General features: G+C 42.3%; 1 protein-coding gene across 1 annotated transcript in view; it reads right to left on the reverse strand.

Annotated features, from left to right (window-relative positions):
• LOC122788732 overlaps positions 1-12,836 on the reverse strand; it is a 1,291,644-nt gene that overhangs the window by 512,262 nt on the left and 766,546 nt on the right. Inside the window, exon 5 of the mRNA XM_044055624.1 lies at positions 1,000-1,577. Within this exon, the coding sequence (XP_043911559.1) occupies positions 1,000-1,577 (578 nt within the window). The remainder of the gene's footprint in view (positions 1-999; positions 1,578-12,836) is intronic.

Consider the following 12,836-nt stretch of genomic DNA (forward strand, 5'->3'; position numbering starts at 1 on the left):
AAAAGAAGGTTTAATTAACCCCTTAAGAATCAATTTATTTTTCCTCTCCTGGAGGACCCTTGAGGAAAAAGCGTGACATACGCTGCATGACTCCTGTAAGTGTTTTGCACCCAAACAATACACACAGAGCGAGTGATCGTCTGTGATGGACATTTTGAAACTACATTTTGTACATTTTTTAAAGCCCGAAGGCCTAGGATTCTGAGACATTATGTAAGACAATTTCAGTAATCTTTAACAGGAAAATACAATTACTGACTTACTGATTACACACTTTACAGTTATCGCTTAAAAAGCGCAAATGACAGGGAACTTTGAAAACCCTGTAAGGTTTTAGGAGGGTTGACTGACCGGGAAGGCCCTAGATGAAGGGGGCCTAAACCAAACTCAACCCAATCACACAACAAAAGTCTTCAACAAATCCAAACACACACAATGTGAAGAATAGCCGTTAAAACAGCTTTTTAATACAAAAACAGCAAAAAACTGACAGAAAAAGTTAGTTAAAATAACTACTCAGCTCAGCCAGCTCGAGACCACGTCTTCGCAGGTTAGCGGCAAACGAGATCTGGGGTGGTGCATCCTGGGATATAGTAAGCTCAGCCAATTAGAGACTTCGCTCTTTGGCATAAGCGTGCCAAGTCGGAGCCGAGGGATCGGCTCCGAACCCATCAGTCAGAATGTAGGCGAGATAGGATCACATAACATCACATTTTAATTACTGATCTCTCTCCTACCACCACTTTTTATAACTGTAGCTACTGACTACATCTACCACCACTTTTTATAACTGTAGCTACTGACGACATCTAAACACAAAGATTCTATCATCAAAACTTAATCATACATCAATTTAACAGACTGAACACAGCTGGCAACTTACAGGTTCTTAAAATATTTTGGAGCTCCATATTATTTTGGGTCAAAAGGGGCTACATATCATGGAATAAAGTTGCTAAGCTTAAAAGATACAACAAACAAACAAAAGGGAAGACTTACCAACGTTTTGAATACTGGAGTAGACTGCTGAGATGAAGTTGGAAGGCTACTTTTATCTGGTGTATCCAGTGGTGGTTTAAGGCTTGAACTGAAAATCTGCTCAACAGGCAGTGGGGTTTCATTCTCATCATCACTTTCCAAATCACATATTTCTGCAGCACTTTTTGACTCATTTTCCCATTTAACACTTGAGTAGCTATCCCAGCTATCATTTTCATCAGTATCAATGTAGTTCAACTTCTCTTCACTGACAAAAGCTGTACCAGAAGAGGCAGTTGTAACATGAGAGTGCATACTGCACTGATCCAAAGTGGAAGAAAAAGGAATAAATTGCATATCTTGGTTTCTAGCACTAAATAACTCCCTTTGCTGAGTTGCTGTACCTTTCTGTTCCAAAACAGAATTGTCACTTTTTATTTCAATGGTTAAACGAGAGGAGACGTTTCTTCCCTCACTATAGAGTTTCTCCAAGCATGATGGCAAGGTTTTTCTTTTTGTTTTATTAGACTCTACATCTGTACACTCCCGCTTTCTTTTTCCATAAGGCAAGTCTTCATGAGAAGTCAACGACAAGTTGTCTAGATAAAAGAAATTAACACAGTGAGCTTTTATCACATCTACTTTGGAAGTATCCCCATTTACTTTCTTAAAATTTACTTGGTACTCTGAAAAACAGTAAAATCCACGAAATACGCAATTACATTGCAACCACATCACATTAATAAACTGCATAAACTTCCTACTGTAAGGTGTCAGTACACTTTCTTCAAAATTATTAACCTAATGAGCTCTTCCAACGACTGCTATCAATAAAAAGTTAGTGGCATTTTTAGGTTTCCTTGAATACAACTTTGCATTGTCATGGCTGAGACTGTGCTCACTGCACCCCTTCCCTCCACTAACAAATTAAGTTTCTATCATTCAACAGATGCTGCAAATTTCTGTTGTATTCTTGAAGTACATTGCATTCAAGCAAGGTGAAACCTACTTGCAGGACTTCAGTGCAAGAAGCCCAAGCAAGGTGCTGTTAAAATGAGAGAATAGGCTTCCCAGCCTTCAAGGGTATACAAACAATAATCCTCTTCTCCATCAACCAGTAGTCTGATACAATTATATAATGGACAATGTGGTACAAACCTTTACCCAAAAATGCCACCTCTTTGCAGTAGCTGCTCACTAGTGGAATCTAGTCCAATACAAAGGACAGGAAAAAGCCTATCCCACCCAAGAAGCTCTGTGGTTGCTATGAAGTACAGTTGTGTAATAAAACTCATCACAGTAGATAGTCGAATGATCACATCTGTAGTAGCCTTATGTAACAGTTGTCCAGCTTCCAAAGCTTCAGGGCAACTTCCACTCTCCTAAACCCTGAGTCAGCTCAGGCTGATATGGGTGCCAAGACTTTCAGAGCTTTCATGCCAACAGACCGAAGGAAGCTTAGCCCTGAACGAACAATGCTGGGGGCAACAGAAAGGCAAGTATTCATTCCCTGCATAAAAATGCACCTAAAAATAACGTGGGGGAGGGGTGGATTAAGGGAGCAGCTACTGCAGCAGCGACCATTTGAACAAACTGTTAAGGTAACTTTACTTCACTGATCTCTGCTTTATGGACAAATTACCCTAACTTACTACATTTGGGAGGTGGAAGAAAAGTCCAGGAATCCCTGGAGAATGGTCCTAGCAGAGGCCATCTAGAACTAGGAAATGAATCACACTTGTAATAGCTTTTAAATTTATGTACAGAGGAAATAGTTACTTCTTCTAGAACATTTTAGAATTCAATTCTTTAGAAAATGTCATAGACGAAGCCAAGGCACTGAGTGCGCCATGACCCTGAATGGAATAGTTTTACATTTTGAGTGTAACAAATGTATGAGACAACCATTTGGAATGGCCTGCTTTGACACGGGCTGTCCCTTACACTCACAAGAAATTAACATTCTAATAACTGAAAGATGTAGCTCTATTAAGTTAGTACCAAAGTTGTCTGTGGGCATCCAAGGTATGGAACACTCTCCCCCTCATTATTAGGCTCAAGAATTAAAGTGGCAACTTGGATAGTTTGGCTTAAGTCAACTTGGATACCATTATAAGCATAAAAGAATTAGTTCTCAAAGAAACCATGTCACTGTGTAAAATTAGTGTGTTGAGTCACCACAAAAGCTTACAACTAGAGATGCACTGACTGCTCAGACATCTGCAGGAAGAGCAACAGCTTTCAATGTAGACAACCTCAAGTCACGCACATTAGCCAATTCAAATGAAGCGAGTGTTAGCTTAACAAAATTAAGATCTCTCCAGGGTACACTTGGAGACCTCTTATGCAATACCCCTTTTCAAAAATGTTTTGACATAAGAATTCACTGAAAGTGGAGGATCCATGGACAGACATGCTAACATGGCCTATAAAGGTAACTTTATGAAGCAGCAAGAAATCCCAGAAGATAGTAACTAAAAATATAAAACTAGAGAACTAGCCTGCATGGGTGTTGGTTATGTTGCCGGCACAAACTAGAATAATTTTTCCATTTACTAAATGTATGATTTTCTAGTAGCAGGCCTTCTTGCCTCCATTATTATCTGCTGCATGTTCTCAGAAAAAAGTCTAAAGGGAATTAAGACCCTAACATCCAAGCAGTCAATGTAAGCTGACTGGCATCAGCGTTTATCAAACAACCCTGATCTTGTGGGAGTAGATCCATTCTGAGAAGCTTGTGGTAATTGTCCCTGTTCAATTCCAAAGTAAGAGAAAAACTGAAGTCATGCGCTTATGAATCTAGGTCTGTGTTCTTTGTCTGGTTCAACAGATGTGTTACTCGATACAAATTTCAGACTTTGGTATTTTTCAAGACCCTGAACTCCAACACTACCCATAATTCCCTCTGGTCCCAGATTACCTCAGATGGAGTTTGCCTGCTTGTAGACATCGTATCACCCAGTGAACACAGTCATAACACTAATGCTAAAAAACAAAGGACATTTATGACACAGGCTGTCAGACAAGGTCCCTGGTCAGGTGTAACCTATCAGACAGCTGAGGCACAAAGTAACAATTTAGGATAGGGGATACAGGGATTGAATGTTGAAAGAGATGGACCACCACACAGATCTAGTGGTTAGTTCATACACAACTGTCAGATGTGGTCTTTTCCATCAGATTCAGCAGTTAAGGACAGATTCCCTAGCTACCCGAAACCCTTAGTGGTCTCATGGGAAGATATTTTGAAGTATGGTGAAGCCAAAAGATGTATGACATGTAGACTGTTCTTTCAACTTGTAAGGCAATACAAATGTATGAACTGTAGACCAAGTAGCCCAGCACAAATCTCAATGAGAGCTCTAGAGAAGAAAGCCATGGAGGTTGTCACAGCTCTGCATGAGTGAGCCTTTAGTTTGCCAGATAAAGTTAAACATTTTGTCATAAAAGAAATAGTCAAAAAGCCATCTCGTTAAGTTCACTTTGGAAACTCCTCATCACAATTTAGTCTTTAAAAGTAATAGAAAAATGTTTTTGACTTCCTGATAACCTAGGCATCAGCAAACTTTTAGTAGTGCTTTGCCAAAGTAATGTTGCAAAGTCACTCAGCGTGCCAGCCTAAGCCAGGGTTGTCAGATTTCCGAAATGACAGGTAGGGATAGCCAGCTAAGCAACCAATAAAAAGTCTCTCGGTATAACAGCCAATCAAAAATTGCAAACCGAAGCCACTTCTTTTCAATGCATAACAGTGGGTTCACTAACTTCAAATAGGATTTTCAAACAATGCGGGACTTGGGACGGGGCCACTGAACTCAGGACAGTACTGCTCAAATAGGGATGTCTAGCAACCCTGATTTCAATTCAGTGTGCCATTTAAAATCATTCCAAGGGCCATGCTTGGCACACATGCCACAGGTTGCAGACATCTGTGATAAATCTTTGTACAATGCAAATAAAACCCAAGCTGATGGACATCATGAGATGTAGCGTATATTCCCCTTAGATAGAAAAGTTTGGAAAGAACACTGGCAGACTGCTTATCTGATTAAGATTCAATTCAGAGGCCACTTTTGGTAGACAATGAGAACTAGCTTACAAGAATACCGAACCCTTGTAAAACACAAGCTAAGGCTATCTCTGCAGGCAACACCTGTAACCCTTGTAAAACACTAGATAAGGCCATCTCTACAGGCAACACCTGTAGCCCAGACATCTTCCTATCTAAAGTAATGGCTACTACAAAATGGTATTCCAAAAAAGAATTCCAAGACCACTGAGGATGTAGGCTCAAAGGGCGCCCCTAGTTAATGTCTATAGCATGATGGTAATTTCACATGGAGGGATGGATCCCTGATTGGAAGCCTTTAAAGTAAAGTTCTCTTCAAAATTTTCATTCAAGTAACTAAAGCTTGGCTGAGAACCACAAGGAAATTAGAAATGGATATTAAATGGATACTAACTGTACTTAACTGGTTGAGAAACTAGTACCTTTCTGAAACTATTTGGTTAAAAATCTAAAATGTACAGTAGTGCAGCTTAAGGTATCCATGCCTTTGTAAGAAGCTCATAGTGAATATTTTCTATTTGCTAATGTAAACCTGCATAGTGAGTCTTTGGCCACCATTAGAATTGAAAAAAACATGCGGTTAACTTCAGGGTTTTTATGCCTCAGTGAGGCCCGCAGGATGGAAGAAGCAAGTCTGGACATAGATCTAGCACTCAAAGATATTTCAGACAAAGCCAGAAAACCGGGAACCAAACCTTCAGGGGCCGAAAGGGTGCAGTGAGAATCACTTTTGCTTTGTACCTCATGCATTTCTTAAGAAATCTGGTTATCAGGAGAAAAGGTGTAAAAGGCATATAGGAAACCTGAGGGCAAATTGTTAACAGCACCCCCCAGAGCATGTCCCTACAGGGAAATCAGAGTGAAAGTGCTGCTGTTAAGACATGAAGCAAAAAGATTGCAATAATTTTGCCCCCATAAATAAAAATAGTCATCACTGAGGGACTTCGTGGGACAGAATATACCTGCTCAGCTTGTCTGCTAAAACTATCGGAAGCCCTCGGGATGTGCATTACATGTGTAGAGAAATTACCCGTAGTCACACCCTCATGGTTTCCCAGCACTATTAGGTATGAACAGGTTTCTTCCAGCTTGCTGAAATACCAGACCACCATGATGTCCATCTGGATTAATATCATAGCTTCTGAGAGGGAGTCCTGAAATCCTTGTATACCTTTCAGGATTGCCCTCATCTCCAAGGTGTTGACACTAGCGAATGTTGATGGCCATGTGCCTTGAACCATCTTCCCTTCGTAAAGCCCCAACCCCAGAAGGAATGAGTCTGTGGTCAAAATGGCCATCAGGGATGGTACGGTGAATGATCATCCCTATGTTACTACTGGCAAGGTAAACCACCAACAAATGCAGTTCTTGCATATTGGGGCACTAAGTGGTTGATGCATCAAAGAACACTGTACTGAAAATGTCAGTTGAAGCACTCCTGTAGAATCTTGCCTGAGATACCAGTATGATCGATACAGCCATGAAGCCCAGCAGCTGAAGGACAAGTCTCACTGGAGGGTTGGGATGAGAAAGGACCTCTGAATTTATAAGATGGACAATTTTGGCTTGAGCAAGTCTGGCTGAGTAGTTGAAGCAAAGTGGCATCCTATGAACTATTGTCTGCGCTGGTACATTTTGGAAAGGTAACTCTTAATTCCCTAGTACGGAGCCAGATGGAGCAAGAAGTCCCTGCACTGAATTAGAAAATCTCTGGTAGATGCAGTGAGGAGCCAATTTTCCAAGAAGGGAAACATCTGGAATCCTTGCAGCCTGAGTTACGCTACCACAGCTGCCATGCATTTGGTACACTTTGGGGGGCTGTGGAGAGAACTAAGGGCAGTACTCAACTAAAAATGACTTTACTCCAGCCAGAAATGGTGAAAGCCTTTACTGCCTTGCTATCTTGATATGGTAAATTTGCCGGAAGCACTATTGAGCACATCCACTTTGTCCTTCCTCAAAAGAGGCAGGATGAACACAACCATTACCATCTGGTACTTTGTCCATTTCATGAAGTGGTTGGGGTAAATGAGTCCAGAAAGGCTCGAGGTCCTAGTTTTTCTTCTAACAAAACCTTTAAAAAAAGACACAATCATAGCTGGTCTGATGAGACCCTCTTGGACGATGTTTTTCTAGCACCTTTGCAATTTCTGCTGCTGCCAATTATATCTGGTCATGTGCAGCCATCAGAAATTCCTTCTCATCTGTGAAGAGAAAGACAGAAAATAATAGCCTCTGGTGATTATTCTCTGCACCCAAGAATCTTGAGTGATGGCCTGTCAGGCCTGAGGATGCAGAGAAGTGTCCTCTGACTGCCTCCAGAGTGTACCAATCAGCCAAATGTTCAAGAGAGCTGAGAAGGTTTCCTGATGAAAAGACCTCGCACTCGATTGTGGTCAGCCTCTGCCCCTGGGGTGACATCTATTAAACTTATGACCTCTTCTGCTCATTTGCAGAAGCACCCTGGCCAAAACCTTGGGACATACAAGCTTAACTTTTTTCCACCTTTTTGATTCCAGATAAAAGTCCTTTGGGGTGTGGAAAACTGTATGTTCACTTATTGGTTAGTTTCTTTACATTTCAGTCCACACAGCATCAGAAGGCACATTAACAAAGGCCAGCATGAAGCCTTCTGTGAAATTGCATAGGCGCATCCAGGCATCCTGACAGGTAATGTCAGTGCCTGCTGACCTTGCTATGACATCAGCTGCATTAGAAAGGAGGCACATGGACATGCTGGTCATTGACTGAACAGTAGACAGCTGTGACACAGATTTCTGGACATCATAAGGCAGATTACGAAATAGGGATTTTGACAGCTCCTTGGAGAATTCCCTCTGGAAATGAGTCAAATGAGCAAAGTAGTTGAGCAATATAATTGCAAGTCGGTGAAGGGTACATCCATTTCTCAAACTTGTTGAATGCCCTAGATTATCAGTTAGCAGGATAAGCACATGAGCGATCCTCCTTAGTGGCTGCTGCAACCCTACTGACATCTACAGAGGAACGGTTGCTCCAATGTTACTTCTTTCTGGGTGCAACCAAAATCTTGTCTGGCTTACATGGGATAGGCTCCACCATACTGGTTTTCTTCCATGCCTGCTGATAGACCAGTTTTATTACCTCAGAGAGGACTACCCAGGAAGTAGATGAGCCAGTCCTGAATGCCTCAAAGAACACAGACTCCTCCAAGGAAGGAGGCTTTGGTGAACAAGCACCCTCCAAGCTTTATCAATTCCAGAATATCGAAGGAGAAATCTTCCAGAGGAGATCTGTGGGATCCCTTCCTTTCATACTAATCCGTATCTTCTATGACAGAGTCCAAATTCCTCCTCTTACATATCCCGTTTCCTGTGGCCCTCCTCCAAGGGGCCTTCTGGGGAAGGGACCAATCAGAGAAAACCTTTTCTATTTACTAACAAAACATTTTGTTGTATCAGGATTTGCTGCCTCCTTTAACACCTGCTGCATGTCCTCAAAAAAAGACACCTTAATGGTATTGAGATTCAGTCTTCTAGGAAGTCTCAGTTATGGTCTGGATGTATCCAACACTCCTAGCCTTGTGCACTTGAGAGTATATCCAGTCTGAGTAGCTTGCTGCAACTGCCCTTGGCAATTACAAAAACATGAGAGAATTAGTTAACTGGGTTACAACAGAGTTAACACAATATTTGTAAAGTCATCCCGAATCTTCAGAAGAACCCTGAATAATACTGGATTCTGACACCACCTTTGGAAAAAAGGATTGGTTCTTAAAGATACTCTGGTCTTAATGAAAACTCAAGTAAGGAGGTTTAGAAGACAAGGCATGCAATTCAGAAACTTCTGACAGATGCAATTGCTACTAAAAATATAGTTTTCCAAGTGAAATATTTTAGTTCCGTCTTAGATGAAGATTCAAATGGAGATTGGGTTAGAGCTTTCAATGCTACACTTAAATTGCAAGAGGATATATGATCCATAATAGGGGCTCCAAGGAGAAGTGTTCTTAGAAAGGCTCAAACTATGGAAAATACTCAAAGATACATTATCTATTCCAACATGAAAGTTGGAAATAGCAGCTAACTGCACTTCAGTGGTGGACAAGCTAGTTCCTTTATTGAAGACTGATACTATAAGTTTCAGAACTTGAGAAAGGAGTAGAAAACTTATCTAAATAATTCTGTGCGCATCTAAAATACAAATCCTTTCCATTTACATTTGTACAGTTTTCTGGTGAAAGCTTTGTGAGATAAAAAAAATATGACAGACAAGGGATGACGGCCTGGATTGTCTAGCAATCACAGTAAGTGGAGAAGCCATGCAGTCAATTTTAAGACTGGAATGTCTAGATGAATAGAGTGTCAGGTGAGACCGAAGGTCTGGAGATGGATCCAAGGGGGAGGAATAGGAGGCCAAAGAAAGGGAAACCAAATCTGATGAGGCCAATAAGGGGCAATGAGAATTACTGTGCTCTTTAATCAAAATGCTTTCTTTAGAAATTTGGGGCTGAGGGGTATCAAGGGTAGGTGTAAAGGAGACCAGTGGGCCAACTGTGAAGTACAGTATCACTAGCAGACTCCCCCAGTGGGAGGATGAGAGCAAAGAACCTGCTGCACTTGAGGGGATGTAAAAAGATCACAGCATGATTGACTCCGACAGAAAATCCTCTCCGCCACCTTCAAGTTGAGTGGCCTCATGAGTCATTAGAATAGTGTGCTCAACTTGTCTGCAGTCAAGTTGGACTGCCCCAAAATTGGCACTATTACCAGAAATGGATTGGATGAGAGCATCCACTGCCACATTCTTAAAGCTTCTAGACACAGAGGGTATGATTTGGTTCTCCCTTGTTTATGTACCAGACCACTGACGTTTGTTTGAATCGCAATAGTCCTGGTGAGGCGAGTCTTGGAAAGGTTGCAACGTTAACAGGGCGGCAATCATTTCAGGAAACACTGATACGCATGCTGGCCTCTGGGAGACCATGCATCTTGGACCATCTTTCCCAAGAAGTGCGCGCCCCACCTGATCTGTAAGGTGTCCATGGTCAGTATGGTCTTGGGATGGGGAAGCACAAAAGAATGACCTTGCACTTGAGTTGACTGTATCCACTATAGGAGACATTTTTTGCAAGCTTGAGTAATTTGACTAGACAGAGGGTGGTAAAGAATCTGTTGGAAGTATTCTCGTATGTTATCTTGACAACGGTACTAGGGATGACTGCCACTGACCGACCCCAAAGCTTGAAGGATTAACTGAGCTGACAGAAGAGTTTTGGATGATCTTCCTAACTTGTAACTGAATAGCCTGAAATCTTACCAGAGAAAGGGATGCTGCTTGTGTGATCATGTTGAAAGAAGCAGCAATGAATGTTACTGTCAGATTGCTTCAGTTGACATTTGTAAGTGATCGAAATACCCAAATGGGAGCGTATATCGAGTATGTATCCTGGGCTTATCAGCTGATGACTGATCGGAGGAGTGATGAGCCAATCATCTAGATAAGGAAACACACTGAATCATTGGAGCCTCAAGTGAGCTGTCACTACTGCCATACACTTGAACACTCTAGGGGCTGTGGTGAGACCAAAGGTAAGAGCTCTGAATTGGTAAAGACTGGCTCCCAGTTGATACTGCAGGTATCTCCTAGAGCATCTACTAATTTTGATATGACAGCACACATCCTGGAGATCTATTAAGAACATCCAATCGTCCCGATACAGAAAAGGTTGACTGGACTGAACTGTGACCATATGGAACTTTGATACTGAACTGACTTGATTTAGATTGCAGAGATCCAATATTGATCTCCAAAATCCCCTGTAGGGGCCCTCTTGGATGACTTTTTTAGCAGCTCGTTTATTTCTGTTGCTACTGCCTCCCTCTGAATGGGTGGATCAGAGGTGATCTTTGAAACCAGAGGAAGTAAATGGGAAAATGGTACGATAACCCCTGAATATTATCCTCTGCCCCAATGAAGCTTTTGTAATTTTTAACCAGGCTCTCTGGTGCAGAAATAAATGATCTCAGACTGCATCAGTCAGGAGGCCTGGTAAGATCTGTCGGAGAAGGAATCTCTTGATCCTTGGTTTGGCAGAGACAGTTCCACCATCTGCCTCTGGGGGAATCTATCTCAAAGTGGATCTTGGAAGGGACCCTGGGATTTCTTGGACCACATCTTCCAACCTCCTCACCGATTCATAGAAAAGGTTCATTCAGGGGTCAAAAAACTTATACCCATAGCAGACAAGGTTTTACCTTCCTACTTACACCTGGAGAGCATGTCTAACTTTGGTGCCAAATAGGGAACTTCCATCAAACACATGGATGAAGGAAGCTCTGAAGGGCTCTGCAAAGTCACACAAGCACATTCAGGCGTGCCTTCTGATGGAAATACCTGAACCCGCTGCCTGTGAGGTACCTTCTGCTGCATGCAAGATAAACCTTATGGGCAAATCGGAAATGGACTGAAGGGTAGCCAACTGCGAGGCAGAGTTCTCAGTCTCGGAGGATATGGTCCCAGACAGAGATATGGTAAGCTCTAATCAAATCCCTATGGAGGCTTGTGAAATGTGCTAGGTAGTTCGGCAATCTAAGGGCAAAGTTTGCTTAAGAATAAACATGCTTCCCAAACCTGTCCAGCACCCTAGACTCCCTGTTAGAGGGGTACACAGAGGAACTCCTTTCTGCTAGTTCCTTCTTGATGACTGCCGCTAAGACCATGGCATCAACCATTACTCCTTTCATCCAATAGACTCTGTCCTTAGGTAGTGCCAGGATCTTGTCTGGTGTCATGGGTATTGGTGCAATAGCATCAGGCTCCTTCCATACCCGCTGAAAAACCAAATCATTAAGTTGATCAGCGGGTGGAGTCACCCAGGAGGTAGCCAAACCACAGCACCAAATGCCTCCAGGAATATAGAGACTCCTCTTGAGAAGGGCTAATGGGAAACAAACCACTCCCTTGCTTTAGTTCAGAACGTCTCCAAATGAGACATCTTTGTGTTGTGATCTTGGGGACCCTTCCCCCTTATTTTCAGTGACTGACTCGAGTGTTTGTGCCTCCTTTTGGCTTTCATCCTTGGAACTTAGGTGGGATGCACTAATCAAGTGTCTGAAGAAATCAGTATACCCTGATGGGTATCGTGGTGGCTAGCTTGGGCTGGCTGTACTTGTGGGAAGGATCCAATGGGAACTCCAGAACCTTCTGATCTGTTAACACTAATACCACAGGTTAGACCAGAGAAGCAAGCAAGGGAGGGGCTGCACTAAGTCTCCAGGGCCAAATGGGTCTGAGTAGGGAAAACCCTCCATTTTTATCTGCATCGAGAAGAACTTTATCATCCTGTCCACATCGGCTTCAGTCAAACTTTCTGAACACAGAGTCAAAGATGCTGTGGTTGAGGGCCTAGAATGGTGGTGTCTCAATCCTCAAAGAAAGGGGTGGCAGTCTAAAGATGATTGATCTAAGGTGGCGTTTCTTTTTGAATCTTCAGATCTGTAGCTTTATAGATTTTACTGGAGGTTCTGCACTTGGAGTTGATTAAATCAAAGGCTCTGGAAAGCATTTTCTAGAAGCTTGCTTTTCAGACTTCAGGGAGTTGAGCCCCAGAAGATACTGAAGAAAATGTGGAGGGCAGCAAGCCTCTGAGAATATTTTTTTCTTGCAGTTTATGATGCCCATAGGGTTAAAACCCTTACATGATGTCACAGTTTGTGTTGAGATGCGATGGGCCTAGGCAACAGATGCATCCAGAATGTGCAGCAGAGATTTTCTAGTCAGAGGCCAAACATTTTTTGAAACCACAGGGCTT

Source organism: Protopterus annectens, chromosome 14.part0, assembly GCF_019279795.1.
Source record: "Protopterus annectens isolate FY-2018-M chromosome 14.part0, PAN1.0, whole genome shotgun sequence".
In the NCBI taxonomy this organism is placed as follows: Eukaryota; Metazoa; Chordata; order Ceratodontiformes; family Protopteridae; genus Protopterus; species Protopterus annectens.